Raw genomic sequence first — 21,415 nt, forward strand, 5'->3', positions numbered from 1 at the left:
GTTCCACCACGCCCACCATGGAGTCCCATGAAGGGTTCGATCTCACACCATGAGATCATGACCTGAGCTGAAATGGAGAGTTGGATGTTTACCTGACTGAGTCACCTAGGTGCCCCCCACAGTGGTATTTTCAATAAGTGACTTTCTACCTTGTTTCTTGATATTAAAGTTGTTTCTAAATTATGGTACCTGAAGTAATAGTTTCAAAAACTTTACACTATGAGATAAATATACTGTTGCCAGGGATATTTATTCCTTAGCTTCTTTATGTAGCTACTATTTCTATGTAGAAAATAAATTTTTATCCCACCCTCTCAGTATAAGAACGTTTTAAAATTTCTAATTTCAAATATATATTTATTAATTTTATATATTATATTTCATAATTTATATTTACTTCATAATCATATATCATATAAAATGTCAAAAATATATCTGATCATAGAAAGATAATTATTTCTATAACTGTAATCATAAAACAACATACAAATTAACAGAAAACAATGTATTTTTAAAAATTTATTTATTTTGAAAAAGAGACAGCGTTAGCTGGGGAGGGTGAGAGAGAGGGAGATAGATAGAATCTCAAGCAGGGTCCACACTGTCAGCACAGGGCTCAATGCAGAGCTCATACGAGTAACCATGAGATCATGACCGGAGCCAAAACTGAGAGTCAGACTATTAACTGACTGAGCCACCCAGACACCCCAGAAAAAGATATTTTTAATTCTTTAGCATTACCTCAGGTATTTTTATGTAAAATTCATGAAAAAGTGTCCAAGGAACACTGCCTTTAAATTCACAGGTTATTAAATCATACTAGCCAGTGTAAAATAATTATCTTTTTAGTTTTTATTATGGTACATCTGCTTTGGATATAAGAAGTAAAATCCTATGACTGGCTTAGCTGCAATTTGCAAGTCATTCAGAAATTACATTCATCATGGTCTCTAAGGAAGAGTCTGGAAAGGATTGCTTGAGCTGTATTTAGCATCTATGAGAACTGCAAAGTCTACTCTGTTCATCCTTCTTACATTTCCTTTTCTAAGGAAAAGCCAGAAAACTGTAGCCAAGAAGCAGCACGAAAAGTAAAGTTTGCTTTCAACATCCTTCAACCCATCTCAAACTCTTTTCTATGAATCAATAGCCTGTTCTGAATTAGTAAATGCTTGTTAAAGATGTTTGGCTTTACTACTACTTGTCTTTCTTCATTGAAAATATTAGCATTTGAATTTTTAATATCTATTACTTTGGATCTCTGTGATCAGGGACCTTATCAGTCCTACTCACTGCTATATCCATTGTCCAGAGAGAAGTTCCTGGCACACACTAGGCAATAAAGTTCAATGAATTAACTAGCAAACAACTTCCTGAAAAAAATTAGTTTGGTATTTTATTGTGGATGTAAAAATTCAACAGAATACCATCTCTTATGTGATACATCTCCCATTAAGAATAATCTCATTGTCTCACAAGGAAGAGGTTAAGTTTAGTCTGGAGGACCAAAAAACAAAACAAAACAAAAAAACCCCCTGTTTCTTGTGGGGGTGAGTGTATCTGGCAAGAAAAACAAAAATTGTGTCATAAAAGAGAGTTATTCTTTGTGGGCACAAAGCAGAGAACCTTTGGGTAAAATTCATACATAGACAATTTTTAACAGTATAAAGAAAGAAAAAGCACATATTTCTCTTTGAGAATGAATAAAAAATGGCCACAGTGCCTGGAATTCTAGTAGGGCCTGAATACAGGTCTGTTTTATCAAGTAGAATTAGTAATGAAGAAAGTTGTCAGGGATTGGAATGACCTTGTCCAGAATGTGACCCTCATCCCATTATGGAAAGTGAGTGAACAGAAGCTGGAATAGCTTTACGTAGATATTTTAGACGGAATAAAATACTGCATAAGAGATTAGATATTACTTCAAGAAATCTTTATTTATCTTTGAGTAAAAATATTTAAAAAATTTCAGTAATAGAAAAGCTAGAAAAATATCCAGAAAAGAGTTAAGAACAGAAAGTCATTGATTATAAAACATTTCCAACTCCATGTTAATAAGTAACTAAATATAATGCCTCAATGAGAAATGATAGAAAGCTGGGATCATAAATGTTTTAAATAGTAGAAAATTTATGTAGGATAATTTTTAATTTACTAATTATTGTTCAAATAATTAATGTAATATAATTATTGGAAAACAGCATCCCTTTTTATATTGTAGATAGCAGACATATAATTTACTATTATCTCTCCAATGTTCATATAGATTTAATATCACTTCAATCAAAGGTTTTCACCTCATTAAAATGAAACAAGTTTATTTTATACATATGACTATTTTAAGGATTAGAAATTCAATACGCTTGTGTGCTTATTTTGGAAAATTCATTAAGTATAACCTGAAACTCTGTATGTATGTGTATTGCCATAAAACCTACTTAAATTATTTGTTGTGCTGACAGTTTTCTCCAAAAATGACATCATTGTTATCCAAGTACCTTAATGTGGCTCACTTGTTTCCTTTACTTTCCCTAAAAACAATGCCAGCTAAATATACAAAGAAAATCACATATACATAGATAATCGGAAAATTGTTTTTTATAATATATTCATTGTATTAGCTGAATCTTCCTTTGCACAATGAAAAATACATACATATATATATACATAAAATTACAATAAGTTGAAATATAATCAATTTAATGGTTTACTTACTTCAGTAAGGTCTAGTAGGTAAAACCTTTACCAAGTACCCTTTACTGAGCACTGACTATTCTAGGCTATGGGAATGAGCAAACAATCATGTTCTCTGCTCTCATGGAGCTTTTCAGTCTAATGGAGGTGATTACTCAAATATAGGGACCTCCAGTGAATAGTGATACAAAGAAAATAACCTTGAATTCAAGAAGAATTATTTGATATGCTCAAACTACCCATTAAGGAAAAAAATGGCAATAATTACAATTTTGTATAATTTTCTTAGAGCATTTGATTTCCCAAGTTCCTTCTAATGTTCAAGTGTTCCCTTAAAATCAAGCTATTTTAAGACTTGTATATGCTACTAGAAAACTAAGTTTCCAGGACTTTTTCTTGGCATTTTCTAGGCTTATTCCCGAAACTGTGGGCTTGCTGCCATTAGCTTTATGGCAGAAACTACAGCAAACCGACATGAAGAAGAACAAAACTGATAGAATTTGGGAGACTCAAAAGAGAAACCAATTTGTTTCAAGTTTGGTATTATTTTCTGATCCATAATTAATGTTAAGTCTGCCTTTTATTAAAATAAGAGCTCTAGTGTTACGTAAAAGTACATCTGGAATTTCTATAGACCCTTGGACTGCAGTGTCTCTGGGAATTCATGTGATCATATCCAAATGACAGTGGTTACTCTACTGTCACTAGAAACAAAAATATAATGCATTTAGACACTTGGAAATCAGGCAAGATATATTGATGCACTTGCCAAGCTAACAAAAGAGAAAAGAAGAAAGAAAAGAGGAAAGAAGGAAGGAAGAAAAGGAGGAAGAGAGGGAGAATAAGTTTCTGCATCTCTCCAAGCTTCTGCACAGCAGAGGCAGTGACCAATAAAACTAAAAAACAACTTATGGAATGGAAGAAGATATTTGCAAATCATTTATCTGATGAAGGCTTACTATACAAAATATACAAAGAACTTCTAAAACTCAACACCCAAAGCACAAATAATCCAATTTAAAAAATGGGCAGAAGACAGGGACAGACATTTCTCCAAAGAAGACATGCAGGTGGCCAACAGACACATGAAAAGATGCTCAACATCACTGATCATTAGGAAAATACAAATCAAAATTAAAGTGAGAGATCACCTCACACGTGTCTGCATGGGTAAAATCAACAATACAGAAAATAACAGGTGCTGGTGAGGATGTGGAGAAGGGGAAAAGGGGAAACCTTTTCCACTGTTGATGGGAATGTGCACAGGTCCAGCCACTCTGGAAAATAATATAGAGGCTCCTCCCCTCACACACACACACAAAACAAAACAAAACAAAACAAAACAAAACTACCCTCTTATCCAGCAATTGCACTACTAGGTATTTACCCAAAGAATACAAAAATACTAATTCAAAAGAATACTTGCACTTCAATATTTATAGAGCATTATCTATGATAGCCAAATTATGGAAACAGTTAAGTCTCCATCAACTGATAATGGATAAAGAAGAAGTGGTATATATACACAATGGAGTATTAGTCATAAAAATAATGAAATCTGGCCATTTGCAATGACATGAATGGAGCTAAAAAATATTATTCTAAGGGAAAGAAGTCAGACAGAGAAAGACAAATACCATATAATTTCATTTGTATGTGGAGTTTTAAAAACAAAACAAAGGGGAAAAAAGAGGGAGGCAGAGACAAAACACATCCCAACTATAGAGAACAAACTGAAGGTTACCAGTGGGGTGGTACATGGGGGATGAGAAAAAATAGATGATGGGGATTAAGGAGTGCACTTGTGATGAGCACCAGGTGTATGCAGATTTTGAATCACTATATCGTGAAACTAATAGCACACTGTATGTCAAGTAATTGGAATTTAAGTAAAAATTTTACAAAGTGCTAAATAAATAAATAAATAAATAAATAAATAAATAAAACACTCTAGTAGTCAACCCAGTTCATTTTCTGGAGAGCTGGAAGAGGCTAAACATTGCCTGGTATTCCTCTTTAACTCTCCAGATAATTAAGCAAATCCTTCTGTCCAAACAATGCAGGGAAAGAAGAAAAAATAATTTACCAGATGAAGAAAGCTTTGTTCATCCATCGTTACCATACTTTACCAGGACAGTAAAGATCATAGAGTTCTTTTGTTTGGTGACCTTTGCTCTTTGAGCTGATAAACAACTGAAGATATGCAATGCAAACCAATTGCTAAATGGGAACTGTGTCTTGGAAATCAACTCGTTTGTGACTCTATCCAACTACTTTAGTGCAGTACTTAGGAGAGTCAGTTAAGTACAGTAACCCCATTTAAATACTAATTAAGATTTAAAAGTTCTTACAAAACAGAAAATATGTTTTAAATTGGGTATCTGCTTCCTAGTTATAAATTTGGAGAAAAAAATACTACATCTCAGCAAAGGTGAAAATATATAGGAGGATTTAGATTTGGATTAAAAGGAGAAACATGTTTGTGTGTATTTGAGACATTTTCTTACCCTCCTTTTTTTTTCCTTAAATATGATTGAATCCAACAACACTGATTGAAAACCAGTACCAGGTCCTTTGTTAGGTGCTAGTTGAAAATGAAGAAGGAGGGGGAGAAAGAGGAGAAGGAGAAGAAAGGAGAGGAGAAGAAGGAGGAGAAGAAGAAGTTTAGACAAGTTTCCTGAAGAAGTCTCACCTCATGGGGTACCTGGGTGGCTCAATCAGTTAAGTGTCCAACTCTTGATTTCGGCTCAGGTCATGATTTCATGATTAATGGGTTTGAGTCCCTTCTGGGCCTTTGCGCTACTAGCCCAGAGCCCACTTGAGATTCTCTCCCTCTCTCTCTGGCCTTCCCCTGCTGGATCTGTCTCTCTCTCTCTCTCTCTCTCTCTCAAAATAAGTAAATAAACTTAAAAAAAAGTCTTACCTTACCTTCAATATTCACAGCTTTACTTTTTATGATCATCCTTTAGACTAGATGTTTCTTTCTTACTTACCAGGCCTCCACTTTCATAGCACATATCTAGCTATATTATATCATAATTGGCCTTTGCTTATTGCTACTGCTGAAACCTCAGCCCATATTCTGCCTACCTTCAGTTACTACAGTTGCTAATTATTCTCAAAGTTAGAAGATGATCTGCAACTAAATATTTCTCATTTAACTAATAGTATTTATTTAGCTAAAATGTAATCTGTTCCTTTTTATTAATGGTGAGTGAAAATAACTCTTCCTCTCTTTTTTTTGTTCCCTGGACAGTTTATCCCATTGATATGGTTTGCCTTTTTTTTTTTTTTTTACATTTTTTAAATGTTTTTTTTATTTCTAGGAGAGAGAGAGAGAGACAGCGTGAGCAGGGGAGGGTCAGAGAGAAATGGAGTGACAGACTCTGAAACAGGCTCCAGGCTCTGAGCTGGCAGTCAGCACAGAGCCCGACGCGGGGCTCGAACCCACGAACCGCGAGATCATGACCTAAGTGAAAGTCGGACGCTTAACCAACTAAGCCACCCAGGTGCCCCGATATGGTTTACCTTTTGAGCAGATTTGGTAATAGGATCATACGATATTTTACTTTTCCTTTAGGATTCTTCTCTTTTCTTCCCTTCCCTTCCTTTCTTTTCCCCTTCCTCTCAGCTCTCTTTCTCTCATAAAGATCTGTTTTCCTACTTTTCTGTAAGGTTATGTATTCCAATCCACTACTTAGGAATGATAAATAATAAAAATTTAATAACCAACTCCACCATAGGCCATATCCACACAGTCAATTTAGATGCAAGAAGTCATTGTTAGAGAGTTTCTGACTTACTGACATGTTCTGTGTTGTACTAGTACAGTCCTGCCCTTCTGGGTACCCAGACTCCTGCCTAGAATAACAAACCTGTTGGAGTAAGGAGGAAACTTAACAAACCAATGAATCTAGGGACTTGTTCTTCCATAATTACTTCTCTCATCTCCACAGTTTGTAATGGAAATGTCAAGAGATGGAAGGATGCAAATAACAAAAGTGAACTAGATTTAGAGATTTGCATTAAATATAATTTAAATTGCAAATAACCTACTTATAAAAAGTTCTCTATGCACAACTACATTATTATACACAACATATTGCTTTAGTAACTAATATTTTTGCCCTTATTGCCTACAAAGGAAGAACAGTACGATCATAAAAACCTTCCTAACACTACAGTGAATCCAGATGAGGGGCAGAAGGGAACCTTGGAAATGAGCAGAGTTTCAGTTTATGAACAGGGCTTATGAGAAACTCAGAAAGTTATGCATATTGTGACTCCTCAACAGCTGATGCAGGACTTGGATGTCAAATGCTTTATTACTTTAGGCAGTTGAAGAGTTAATGTGAGTTTTCAAGTTTTTAACCTAAGAAGAGTATTATTTACAAGCCTTTTTTGTCATCTTAACACATGAGAACTAAGTTAATTCCTCTGTTTGAATAATGTAAAAATGAATATTTTATAACTGATACTAAGTTCATCTAAAATATGTCCAAAGTTCTGAAGGCTAGTCACTTAGTTCTCATTTAAGCAAGCATTTATTGTGCATATAGTTTCTGTGCAGGCTTATGATAGTCACTGAGTATGCAAAAATAAGTAAGATGTTATTTACTCTAAAGCTCAAAATATAGTTGTTATCTATATAATCTGGTACCTTTACAGTGAGTTTCAATAGTGTGATACAAATTACATTTGTATATAAGTGATATTTGTTCAATTGTTTTTGGTTCCTCTAATATTCAAGCAGCAGAATACAAACACACAAACACAAACACACACAACGTCAGGAGTCAGCTACATACAGGTATGCATGTTTGTGTGCTTGTATGCAAAGAAATATTATTTAAATGGTTCCATTTGTCTTTAAAGACTCATCTTGGGAGCTATAGGGGAACATAAAGTTCAATATCCATTTTATAAAACTAATCAATCAACCTAGGATACAGCCTTATAGGTTAAAATGGAGCCAGTATGTTTGAATTATTGGAAATGCATTCATAAATTAATACTGTTGCTTTAATAGAATACAGTGGATATTTAGTGGTTATATGATTAAGAATAAGTGTTACAATTCATTTATTTATTTAATTTAAAAAGCTGTTGTTTGGTCAGGTTTAAAGATTGAACAGTTTTTGGCACACTTAATGAAATGAAATCAGTAATGGCACTTTGCCAAATTTATAAATATAGTCACAGAAAATTACTCTAGAAGGAATTAAAACTACTTCAAAATGTATCTAATGTCTATATTTAATTTAAGGAGTCTCCTGTACGCAAAATGAGGCAGAGAATACGATCTTGAGAGAAATAGGATTTTATGTATCCCTTGCTATGTATTAGCATCACTGTTTTATCCGTGTCTTTGTATTTTTCTATAACAGATTATATTATGTATCATCATCATATACTTAAATATGAAGAGAAAATTTGTCTACTATATTAAAATTGCTTTGTTTGTTCTTTAAATAAATGCCAAAATAATAGAAGCAACTTGTGAAATTTTCCATTTTCTGCTACCACTACTAATCATGATACTGTCTCCTTTTTATTTTCTTTTTGATCAATTTTGGTCAATTGGTTCCTAATTTTTTTCTGAGTATACTGAATATGCACATCTCTCTTTTTAAATAAGATCTTCTAGGCACAAGCTTATGGTATGTTATCAATTATGTTTATTTAAATGTTAAACTATCATGGTAGAAAATAATTTACATATAAGGCAGATGTTAAAAGTATCTCATAGCCTCTTATAGACATAAAAACTTCTTTGAAGAAGAATTTCATATTATTTGGCTTCAAATACTTACTTTCCTAAAATTGGAGGAAATGTCATCTTTGAAATATAATTTCCCATGTGGTGGTGGTTTTTAAATGTGAGCATTTACTTTGGCTAAAGAAAAATGAGATAACTTGAATTACCGTGATGTTGTGATGTTTTTTATTTTTTTCTTCATATTTATTGCCTAAATATTGTGAGTCAGGCACAGTTCCAGGTTGTAAACAAAGCAACCAAATGATGGTTTGCATGGAGCTTACCATCTGTCTTAGTCCATTCTTGCGATACCAACATACCACAGATGTGGTAGCTTATAAACAATAGAAATTTATAGCTCACAGCTTTGGAGACTAGAAGTCAAAGATTAAGTCACTGTCATGGTCACCTTCTGGCGAAGACCTTCTTCTTAATTGATAGCCAGCTCCTTCTCATTGTGTCCTCATGTGGAAGAGGCAAAGGATCCCCAGGAAGCCTTTTGTATTCATAAGGGATTGCCTTTATGGCTGAAGCACTTCCCCAAGGCTCCAGGTCCTTATACTATCACCTCATTTTGGGACCACACAAACATTTAGACCATAGCACTCTGTCATGAGGAAAGAGGAAAATGCACAGTTAAAATAAATTTTGAATATTATTTAGCCATAAAAAAGAATGAAATTTTGCCATTTGCAATGACTCAGATGGAGCTAGAGAGTATTATGCAAAGCGGAATAAATCAGACAGAGAAAGACAGATGCCATATGATTTCACTGAAATGTGGAATTTAAGAAACAAAACAAGCAAACAAAGGAGGGAAAAGAGAGGCGAATCAATAAAGACTTTTTTAAAAATAGTTTTGTTTTTTAAATTTCTGAGGGAGAGAGAGACAGTGTGAGCAAGGGAGGGTCAGAGAGAGGGAGAGACACAGAATGTGAAGCAGGTTTCAGGCTCTGAGCTGGCTGTCAGCACAGAGCCATCGATGCAGGGCTCAAACCCACAAACCGTGAGATCATGACCTGAGTCGAAGTCTGACGCTTTACCGACTGAGCCACCCAGGTGCCACAAGAAACAGACACTTAACTATAGAGAACAAGCTGATGGTTACCAGAAGGGAAGTGGGTATGGGGATGGGTAAAATAGGTGATGAGGATTAAGGCATGCGCTTGCTGTGATGAGCACTGGATTTTGTATGGAAGTGTTGAATCACTATATTGTATGCCTGAAACGAATATTACATTGTATGTTAAGTAACCAGAATTTAAAAAAATTAACTTTTATTCATTTTTGAGACAGAGAGACAGAGTGTGAGCGGGGGAGGGGCAGAAAGAGAAGGAGACACAGAATCTGAAGCAGGCCCCAGGCTATCAGCTGTCAGCAGAGCCCAAAGCGGGGCTTGAACTCATGGACCGTGAGATCATGATCTGAGCCGGAGTTGGACTCCCAACCGACTGAGTCACCCAAGCCCCTCTAGTAACCAGAATTTAAATAAAAACTTAAAAAATAAATTTTGAAATGTGAGGAAATCAATGCTGGCTATTTTAATGGAGTCATCAAGGAAGGCCTGTCTGAAGAGATGGTAGGAATGATCATTACAACAAGGAGCTACAGTCTGGGAAGGAATGGGTGCCGTGTATCCTACGAATTCATTTATGGTAATGTGTATATTTTTAAATGTCATTTCTGTATTGAAGTTTGAAAACTGAGTCACAATATTGGTATTTCTAAGGAATAGTCCATTAAAGAGCTTGTGAATCCATTTGTAAGGCAGAGATTCTCTCAGCAAAATAAAGAGGAACCACTAACTTCCAACTGCTTACTTCCATTCTGTATTTGGATCTCAAATTTAACATGGGAAGAGCTGAATTCTCAACATTTTCCTCCAAACATGTTCTTGCAGCAATTTCTATCTCAGTAATGGCAACTCCACTCATTCTTCCATTTCTCAGGCTAGAATCTTTGGTGTCATCCTTGACTGCTCTTTTTCTCTCTCTATCTACTCCATTGGCAAATTGTAAGGGTGCCCTCTACCTTCAATGCATTCAAGATCTGACCACTTCTCCCAACTTCTACTACTACCTCCCTGGTTCAAGCAACCATCATTTCTCTCTTCAGTTATTCCAATAGTCTTCAGGATGATCTTTCTGCTTCTGGCTTTGGATTCTCTGCAGTCTATTCCCAGAATTGCAGCCAGATAATCTTTTGAAAAGTATAAGTGAGATCTTGTGCCTTCTTTGTGCAAGCTCTCCGATTACTTCTTCCACTTACAGTAGACATAAAAGCTTACAAGGACCTATAGGTCACTAATTAATGTGGCTTCCTGTTCACCTCTCCAGCTTTCCCTCACACTACTCCCTCCCTGGCTGGCCCACTCTAGCCACACTCTCTCACTTTTCATGAAAAACTCCAGATACTCATCTGTCTTATAGCCTTTGCTTTCTATTTCTTCTGTTGAAATGTTCTTCCTCCAAAAAATTGTATCTCTCAATCCTCTCTTTCTTTACGCCTTTACTTAAAAGTTCCTTTCCTATCAAATATTGCAGTTTTCCTACCCTGAGTTAGCCAAATCAAGGTTAATGGCTCAGACATTCAGACTTACAAGTTGGCCCAAGATTTCTGACACCAGTTGCAAGTTCAAGGCCACCAGGGCCACCCTCACTTCAGACTACTGGGCTCTAAATTTGAAGTGTCCATGAATTTCCTCAGATTTAATTATGCCCCAGAATGACTCACAGAACTCAGGAAAGTGCTATAATTACAATAAGTTTTTTTTTCTTTATTTATTTTGAGAGAGAGAGAGGCAGAGAGAGAGAGAGCAATCTTTTTTAAAAGAAGTTTTAAGCTTATTTATTTTGAGAGAGAGAGAGAGCAGGGGAGGAGCAGAGAGAGGGGAAGAAAGAGAATCACAAGCAGGCTTTGTGCTGTCAGTGCAGAGCCAGATGTGTGGCTTGATCTCACCAATTGTGAGATCATGACCTGAGCTGAAATCAAGAGTGGAAAACTTAACCAACTGAGCCACCAAGATGCCTCAGAATTACACTTTTTATATAATAAAAGGATATATGTCAGAACCTGTCAGAAGAGGAGATACATAAACAGGATCTGGTACTAACAGGATTCCAAAGGCAAAGCTTCTGGAACCTCAGAAATGCATTACCTTCATGGCATTAATTGTGGCAATGTGTACATGGAGTATTGCTAGCCCAGGAAGCTCACCTGAGCTTAAGGTCCAGAATGTTATTGTAGTTTCATTAAAGAGGCATAATTTATTATGGTTGAACTCAGTGTTCAGCCCTCCCCCCTTCCTGGAGGTCAGGTTGATAATACCTGGCTCAAAGTCCCAACCCTCTAATAACATGATTGGTCTTTCTGGAATGTCCAGTTCCTTCCATAAGATATCAGTGTGAGCAGCCCCACCCTGAGTCATGCCTTTAGCAAAAGGCATCAGATGCCCATTGTGAGTCACCTTTGTTAGCATTAACAATTCAATATGGTGCAAAATTCCAAAGATTTAGAGGTTACCTCATAGGGACTATGGACAAAGACTAATCAAATTCATTATTACATACTCCTTTATGACTGCCCCCTCTCTAGAAGCTATTACTATCCAACATATTGTATTTTCCTCATGTATCTTGTTTATTGTCTATCTTCCTCAAAGAATGAATACTCCAATAGGCAAGAATTTTTATTTTTGTTTTTGTTGCTTTTCTGTGACTTAAATAAGCTTAAAATCGTATGCTTTGTTGAATGAATAGATGATTATTTCACTAAATTCAGGTTCTCTAACAGCCCTTTTATTCTTTAAATCAAAATACAATTTTATTCAAGAATGATTTGACATAGAATATAATATATAAATATTTTCATACTTAAGAAATTATCCAGTGTAATTTGTAGCCCTCTCACAGAAGTGGAATATTTCAGACAGCTTTCAGTTTACAACTACTAATAATGACTTTATTTTACTAAAGTGTAAGACACACTGAAATATATTCACTTTAAAATCACTGGACAGCTTTCTTAGATATCATTGTTTTGAAATTCTTAATCAAAAAGAATCTTAATTACTATGTTAAGATTGATAAGCAATCCCGGGATTTATAATCCGAAGAAATTTGATGCACAGAACTGAATGCATGCTTCTTTTTCATATCAGCCACCCTGAATCAATTAATGTATTTTTAATAAAACTATTCATAAAATGAGACATCAAATCCGTGCTCAAATATCAGTGAGAAACAGGTAACTTCCTGAAATACAGATGTTAGGAAAGTACTCTGCCTTTTTGCTTAGACAAGCTATGTCTTAAAACTTTTCAAGCCTACATAAACAGGAATAGTGTAATGGCTGATTCTTCAACCATTTTTGTATACCACAAAGTAGAAAAAAAATCTTGTAGTAAAATTACAGCAGAGATTTCTCTGTTTCACAAAAAATTTTAGGTATTATCACTACAAAGTCTTTATTTTGTGGCAAGAACAGGAAATAGTTTTGAAAAACACCAAAGCCAAAATGTTTGAATATATCTTATAGTTTTGAGATTAAAATTATATAATCTTTCAGAATTGTGTATCTGGAAAATATGTTGTATTTCACAAAGTCTTTAATTGATGCAGATAGAAAGCTAATTATATCTCTTGTTAAGTTTTAAATTCTTTGAAGATTTCTTCAAATTATACAATAAAATTCTCCATCACTTCAATAGCTATTTCAATCACTTTTTGCAAACTATATCTGCGTCCATAGGCAAAGGAATTTTAGTATCTCTGGATTGCATTTTGGAATGTCATGAGCTATTTCATAGAACAAAGTTTGTCAAATGAACACGGGCAGTGTCAATAGTGTTTTGCTCTTGAACTCAAGTACGAGTCAGCTCTGTTTAAGTCACCATTTGCAGCAGCGAGAAATGAATGAGCAGTTAAAATGGTGCCATAAGTTAATTAGCGTGGAATTAGAAGAAAAGTGGGCAATTTAGGAACATAAGAATTGCTGTACCGAATCAGACCAATGGTTCTCCTGGTTTAATATCCAGCCTCCAGCAGCTGTACTTGTCAGTTTCTAAAGCTTTAAAAGAAAGGGAAAAGACTACATAATTCACCTAGACAAGTGTGCCATCTGTGATCCGGAGACATTTTCTTCATGACCTCTCTCAAATAATACCCTAAAGCAGGAGGTTTCAATCCTGTTATGATATTGCTCTAGCTTGAATAGCTCTGGTTATTAATAATTCTTTTTAATCATCCAATCCCTACATAAAATCAACTAGTCCATCAAGAAGCAATTTATCTCCAAAGCTCCTGAATTCATGGTTGAATATGTCTACTTTTATGATAAAATATGAATTTATGGTGCTTATTCGACAAATTCTTGATAGCAAAATCTGCCTCTAGATAACCATGTTCAGTGAATGCCTTCTTCTCTTTCCAAAATCTACTGGGTTCACAGGCTTTTGGCAAAAAAAACCTCTTGTCTCTGCTGTCACGACTCTGAACTTTCTATCCATTACCAATCTACAGAACCATTAGAATGATGAAGAAATTTGTGCATTGAACTTTTAGAAAAGTGTCACTGGAGTTTTTCTTACATGATTTTACTTAAGGTAGAATCTAAGAGAAAGGAATGAATTATTTATCCTTATCACTTTAGTCTTCTATCTAGTTATGATAGAAGTACCTGTGACTATAAGTTTCTTGATTATTCTGGATAACCTCCAGCTCAATATTTCTAAATGTTATGTTCAAAATAAGCCATTTGGTCAAAATTCCCTCAAGAATAGTAATTGCCTACTATGGTTATAGTCTAAACCATTTTCTTAGGCTGTCAGATGTTAATGTCATAACACTAATATCCTGAAGCTGTAACTGGAATAGGGTGTCCTCTGTCCTATATTCCAAGAAAACTAGTTTTTCTCATTGTTATTTGACTTAAGATGAACACTCATTATTTATAACTATGTTAATTATGTTCCCCCTCTCTAGCATTCATTCCCAACTTTTCTTTCTGGTTCAGTTCTTTATTTGCTCTTCTTATCTCCACTAGAATCTCCTTCCTTCAGGCAATTTTCTTGCAAACAGGTGGTGATTGCTTCCTCTTCTGACAATTTGTGTCCCTTTGTTTATGTTTGGGTTAGGCTGCCATATATTGGTTCTTTGTTTTCACGAATGGTCTTCCTTGCAAATTCCCCAGGAGAAACTATGTTTCCCATATTTGTATTCCTAGATCTTAGAGCAGTGTCTAATTCGTAATCATAGCATAAAAATTCATTGAAGGGAAATCTAGGGACTCACCAGTGACTAGCTACTTGGAGTCACTTTCAAAATGTTTACTCTTTGAGTTTGTGTTAGTGTGATCTAGGTAAGAACATATTATGAGTGCTACAGAGGTGTAAATAAACCCCAAACTCTAAATTTCTAAAAAATAGGGTCAAGTTTATTTATTTAAAAATCACAATGAAAGAAAGATATAGGAAATATCAGCACAAAAAGAGAATATAAAAAAGAATTGGAATTGACCTAGTCCCACGGTGCTGGGAAATGTAGGGATTCCAAACAGAATAGCTGTGGCAAAGGCAAGGGAGTTAAATAGAGGAGAGGATTACTAAGGAACTGTCCCTAATTCCTGTTGGTTGCCTCATGCAGAGGCTATCTGAAAATAAGCTTGGAAATATGGGTGGTACCATATTGATTAAATTTATCTGAACCCATGGGTAAATTATTGAAACAATTTTTCATCAGTGAGCAGATCTATAAGAATGTAAGAGCAACTTAACAGTGAGACTGGGGCATCTGGGTGGCTCAATCAGTTAAGCATTTGACTCTTGATCTCGGCTCAGGTCATGATCTCAGGGTTTGTGGGTTTGAATACCACATCGGGGGCTCTGCGTGGACAGTGTGAAGCCAGGTTGGAATCTCTCTCTCCCTCTCTCCTTGCCTCTCTCTCTCTCAAAAGAAATAAGTTAACATTTTTCTTTAAAAGTGAGACTGAAGGCAGTTTCCTAAAGTAATGAAGTTATTGCATAATAAGATGTGTAGTCAGTCACAAACTCAGGCAGTAATGACAAGAACAAATAGAACGACATAGATGCAAGATATTGAGCAGATGGTAGTTATGTTCATTGTGAAAAGATTGCGTCTGAGGTAAAGAAAGAAAAGGAAACAAAAAGAACACTGCCCCCTCTAGCATGTTTAAGTGTGAAGAAAACATTAGCATTCTTGATACAGAAATTTTTTTTCCTCCCTGAATGTTAAGCGCAAATGCATGTAAAAGGTTTTTCTTCAAATTTTAATTCCTACACTTTTAACTAATTTAACGCTTCAAGTTACTGGAAACATTCCACCAGTTCATTTTTACTTGACCTTATCAAAACAAATCCACATTTTTGTCTGACTTTTTAAAGCTCTTGTTGGCTTTGGAGAACAATATTCTTTCTATGTAACAATGACTTCAGTAGAACTATACTGTCTCTCTTTAATTTTTTAGAAATCCAAATGGAACCCAGGACAACAGCACACGATGGCCTGCCTTCAAATACACTGATCAAAAATATTTAACCTTGAATGCAGAGTCACCAAAAGTATACACTAAACTACGTGCTCAACAATGCCGATTCTGGACACTATTTTTTCCCAAAGTCCTGGAAATGACAGGTTTGTGCTTTTTAGTATGTGGTCAAATAATTGATTGTGGATTATGTAAAAGGGAGAAAAGGTAGACTATCTAAGGCACAGTGGTGGTATTAATCTGTGATTTTACAACTACTTGATTCCAGTGAACACATTATCTTAACAACTCTCTGCCAGCAAGTTTAGATATGTCTTGAGGTCCTACTATATGAGTAGCACTTTGGTGGTAAAGTAAAATAGAAATTCTCCCCTAGAGGAACATAAACATAATAGTGGAACTAAAATAGAGAACTGTTTGCTATTCAGCTCATCTGTGTGGAACTAATTATAGATAAATGAACAGATAAATATATAAAATAAACAATGTATGAACTAATATAATTAGTAAAATATAGAATGAGATATAATTTACACTCAAAGAGAGGTAAAAACAAATTAATTGATAAATAGTACTCTTGATTTCTAAGGGGGAAAATTCTAAAGTTTAAATTCTAAACCTCTAGAATTTAAGTGTTTAAAAGCACAATCCAAATATTTCTAAATATTCTAAGCTTAGAGATATTTATCTTGAACAGATACATGTATTCCATAATACAATAAACAGGCAGTAATTTAGTTACCTAATCTTTAAGAAAGGATTTCATAAGCTTATATAAAGGAATGCTAGGAAAATTGGTTGAGATTATCATGTTATTTCAAATTTCATTAGCAAGAAAATATTTACATCAATTTGGGGAATCAGCGTGAATGATCGCCTCTTCTGTGAGGAAAATGACATATGTAGTATCTCATTCACTAGTCGGTTTCAAAATGCCCAGCTGTTTCTAACCCATGTGACTCCTCAGGTCTTTATTTTTCAAGTAAAAGTGATGGACTTTCAACCATCAGACATATTGCTGCCCAGTTCCTTTAGACGTTACCACTTTGTTCATCATAAGACTCTGCAGTTTTCAGGCTGTATTAGATGCCGCAATATAGTAGCTGTTTTTAGTTTATTGTTCAGAGAGGTTGGGGGTTAGTTTCAGGCAAATATGGGCATCTCAGAGCTATATTCGATTGTTTAATATGCTTTTTAATTATCAGACATTATTCACCAAAATTATAATTATGTACTCCATCTGTTTGGGAGATGTTTCTGATATACCAGTGCTCTGTGTATTACCAAATGTTCTGTGACATAATATATATCCCGAGATGGATTTCAGCATCCCTTGGCAAAGCTACAGTGCTGCCCTTGTGTCCTGCGGGTGTGAATAACAATGAGGTAACATGTTTAAACTGCCAAGAGACCAAAAGAGGTAACGTTTAACATATCACAGATGGCACGTTCTTAATCTTTACCTAAAATATTTTAAATGAGAAGGTTGTACTTGAGGGACAATGAGAGAGAGTGGGGAAGATTTTCAATGACTAGGCTTATTATAAGCCAGACGGACTTGTTCTGGTTTGAGCTTATGTGGCCTCTTGTAATTTATTTGTTGATAAAATAAAACCTAAGTATCAACAATTTTTGAAGACGTACTCCAAAATCTCTATCTCTAAATACTGAATTGGCATAAAGCAGGTTGCATAAACAAACTGGTAAGTTTCTGGCTAGCTGCCACTCCTTCCTACCCAGTGAAGAACCACTTCCTACTTGAGCAACGCTGAGCTGCATGGAAATACCATACTTTGCTCTGGGTTAGTACAGTGTTTTGGAATAGTTCCAAAGTACCTTTAAAAAACATATTTTATACTTTAGTGTTTTTTTTCAGATAATTCTTCGCAAAAAGTTATGTTCAATATATTTTATAAAATTTAAAGTAAATGCACGATGTGATTGTTGTAAAATCCATGTCTCCATTAATAATCAATAATTTTTTTATATTTAAACAAAACCAGTTTGAAGCTACATGCTTTTAGGTTTGATAAATAAATAATTTAGGGGGATTAAAAAGATTAAGAAAACATGTTCTTACCATATTTTGTGTATTTCAAGTTGTTTTCAGTCTCTAATATTTTGAAAAGTGGGTTTATTCAGATGACCTGTGCTGAAGTTTCTATGGAAATATTATTTACAAAAAAAACAAGTCTACACATAAAGGAAAATTTAAAAAAAGAAACACGACGACAACACTAACTGGATTTCTTAAGAGAGGAAATATTTACTTTACTCAAGATGGAAACCCAATGAGATTTATAAGTGCCACTTGAGCAGTAGTTTACTTTTGAGCAATAAATGTTCTCAAATAAAATGATCCTTAAGACTTGTTTAAACACATGAATTCTAGCACTTAACTTTCAGACTATACTTCAGCATATGCCTGTGCTATTATTGCGTGCACCTGCAAGAAATAAAACGTGCAGTATTTGTTTCAAACGTTATCAAGAATATTCACTCAAAGTGTAACTGCACAGTACTTCGTAATTGTTTGAAAAAGAAAGAAAAGGAAGTAGAGAAATGACCCATTCAATGTCAATAAGATAACAGTATTTCTCACTAAAAGTGGAAGAGTGAATTTACCTAAAGGGAAAACCACTTTGACCTTCAAATCCTCTCAGTAAAGAAAAACATTAGATCCAGTGTTTTTTCCTTTGTTTCATTTTAAAAATACAGACATACATAGAAGATATTACCACTTGGTTTCAGACTACCACCTTAAAGTGAATATCACAATAAAGCAAGTCAATGAACTTTGTGGTTTCCAAGTGCATATAAAAGTTATATTTACACTATGCCATAGTCTACTAGCCTACTAAGTATGTAGTAGCATTATGTCTAAAGAAAACAGTGAACAGATCTTAATTTAAAAATACTTTATTGCTGGGGTGCCTGGGTGGCTCAGTCAGTTAAGCATTCGACTTCAGCTCAGGTCACGAACTCAGGACTCAGGAGTTTGAGCCCCACACTGGGCTCTGTGTTGACAGCTCAGAGCCTGGAGCCTGCTTCAGATTCTGTTTCCATCTCTCTCTCTGCCCCTCTCCTGCTGGTGCTCCCTTGTGTGCTCTCTCTCTCAAATATAAACATTAAAAAAATTCTTTAAATAAAAATACTTTATTGCTAAAAATGCTAACCATCATCTGAGCTTTCAGTGAGTCATATTCTTTTTGGTGGGGGGAAGGGCTTGCCTCCTTGATATTGATAGCTGCCAACAGATCAGAGCTGGTGGTTGCTAAAGGCTGACGTGACAATTTCTTAAAATAAGACAACAATGAAGTTTGCACGTGGCATGACTCTTCCTTGCATGAATGGTTTTGCTGAGCATGTGATACTGTTTGATAGCATTTGACCCACAGTAGAACTTTCTTCAAAATTGGGGTCAATCCTATCAAACCCTGCTGCTGCTTTATCAACTAAGTTTATGCAATAGTCTAAATTCTTTGTTGTCATTTCAACAATCTTCACAGCATCTTCATCAGGAGTAGATTCCAGTTCAGGAAACTACTTTTTTCCTCATCCATAAGAAACAACTTCTTATCCTTTAAAGTTTTATCATGAGACTGCAGCAATTCAAATATAATAATAATGAAAAGTTTGAAATATTGCAAGAAGTACCAAAATATGAAGTGAGCAAATACTGTAGGGAAAATTGTGTGGACAGACTAACTTGATGCAGGTTGCCAAAAACTTTCAATTTGTAAAAACGCAGTATCTGCAAAGCACAATAAAGTGAAGTGCAATAAAATAGGCATGCCTATATGTGATGTCTTCACCAGCCTAGTTTGAGTTTATAGTAATTCATTTCATAGTAGCAGGAGAGTCATAGTTCACTCTCATTCCACAGTCAGAATCAGAACCTGACAACAAATACATTTCTGATCTGTCTCATAAAGAATTATGCATCCCTTGGTAATGTTAACAAACAGGAAAATTAGTTAACAAACATGAAAATAAGTAATGGGGACAAGAGAGATTTTCAACAAAGTCTCAAAGTACATGCATTATTTTTCTATTATAATGATCAGCACAATTCAATATTCAATTTAATCTTTTCTTCTAACTTTATCTCCATTTATGATTTTGAGTCAATTCACCTCTCCTGTAGTCTTTCTTTCTTAACTCCCTCAGCTTGATTAAACAGACTGCCCTCTGGTGAAGTACTGCTCACACTTTTTTAATTGGCAAGACAAAAAGTAGCTTTATTCGTATTACTGTTTCTATAGGAAAGAAAGCCTGGCTCTTTCTTTTTCCAAGTGAGACACATCAAAGGGTATGAAAATCCTGAAAAACTTGTCTCAATATATTTATGAACTACTGGTATTGATCTAGTTGTATTTGGATTCAATAAAGAGCAAAGTTAAGAATAAATTTTTGTAAGAGGCCAGTAAATTCATTAATGGAGCTCCCAATAGATGTACCGAGCTTGATTTTATAATGTACATACTAGCTGATTTATCCTTCACAGTAACACTGCACAATAGTGATCACCAATCCCATTTACAGTTGGAAAACTAATTTGAAAAGTTAAGAATTCTTTCTCGATCACAAACATAATAAGTGGTCAAGCTAGAATTTAACCCATGCCACTCCAAATCCACAAATAATGTCCTTTACTTCACATTGTAGTACCGTGTTAACTACAAAATGATAGGTCTACATCTCTCAGATAATAAATCTATAGCCATGTAAGTAGTATTTCAATTTGGAGGAAGAGGAGAAGTAAGAGGAAGAAGTAATTTTGGTTTGATTTATGTCATGGGGCTCAAAGTTTTTGTTATCTTTTTACTATGGTGTACTCAGTTCCTCTGGATTGTATTAGAAAAAAATCAAATGTTTATATTTTATTGTCAATGCAGTATTATTAAGGAAAAAATTATGCAGTTTTACAAAGCATTTGTACACTAAAAAGCAAAGTATGCTGTTCTATTATGATACATAAGGAAATAAGTTTACATTTATATAACTCAGTGGGTTGGGCATCACTCTATGAACAAGAAGAAAAAAGTAAATCTAAGGCTTTTTCTCTGAATATTAAAATTCATGGTGTAAGTGCTAGATTACCTATCATTTATTTCATATAACAAAAATTTTGTTCTTTCTGAATTTTACAGCCCTTATTTTGCATAACATTTAAAACAGCATTAATTATAAAAAATACAGGAGTGGATCATTTGGCATAATAGTGGCTTTCACATCTAATTTTTTAGAAAAGTTCTATTATTCACAAAATAATTACAGTAATTGACCTTTTAAAAGACAATTTAAAATGGGAAATTTTTGTATATATTCTCAAATATTTATCCAAAGTCCAAGCCTTATGAACATTTCAAACAAATATATTCTAAATTACAGGGGATATTTTAATAACTGTACAAATGTTTTAAATATTTTGATTTTCATATAAACTAAAAATGAATCACT

General features: G+C 34.6%; 1 protein-coding gene across 4 annotated transcripts in view; it reads left to right on the forward strand.

Annotated features, from left to right (window-relative positions):
* BCHE (butyrylcholinesterase) overlaps positions 1-21,415 on the forward strand; it is a 72,311-nt gene that overhangs the window by 49,195 nt on the left and 1,701 nt on the right. For all 4 annotated transcript variants that reach the window (XM_039255017.1, XM_039255020.1, XM_039255021.1 and 1 more), the window contains one exon: positions 15,932-16,098. In XM_039255017.1, coding sequence (XP_039110948.1) covers positions 15,932-16,098 — 167 coding nt within the window. The remainder of the gene's footprint in view (positions 1-15,931; positions 16,099-21,415) is intronic.

This window comes from Hyaena hyaena, unplaced genomic scaffold, assembly GCF_003009895.1.
Source record: "Hyaena hyaena isolate Hyena2069 unplaced genomic scaffold, ASM300989v1 scaffold_507, whole genome shotgun sequence".
NCBI classification, from domain to species: domain Eukaryota; kingdom Metazoa; phylum Chordata; class Mammalia; order Carnivora; family Hyaenidae; genus Hyaena; species Hyaena hyaena.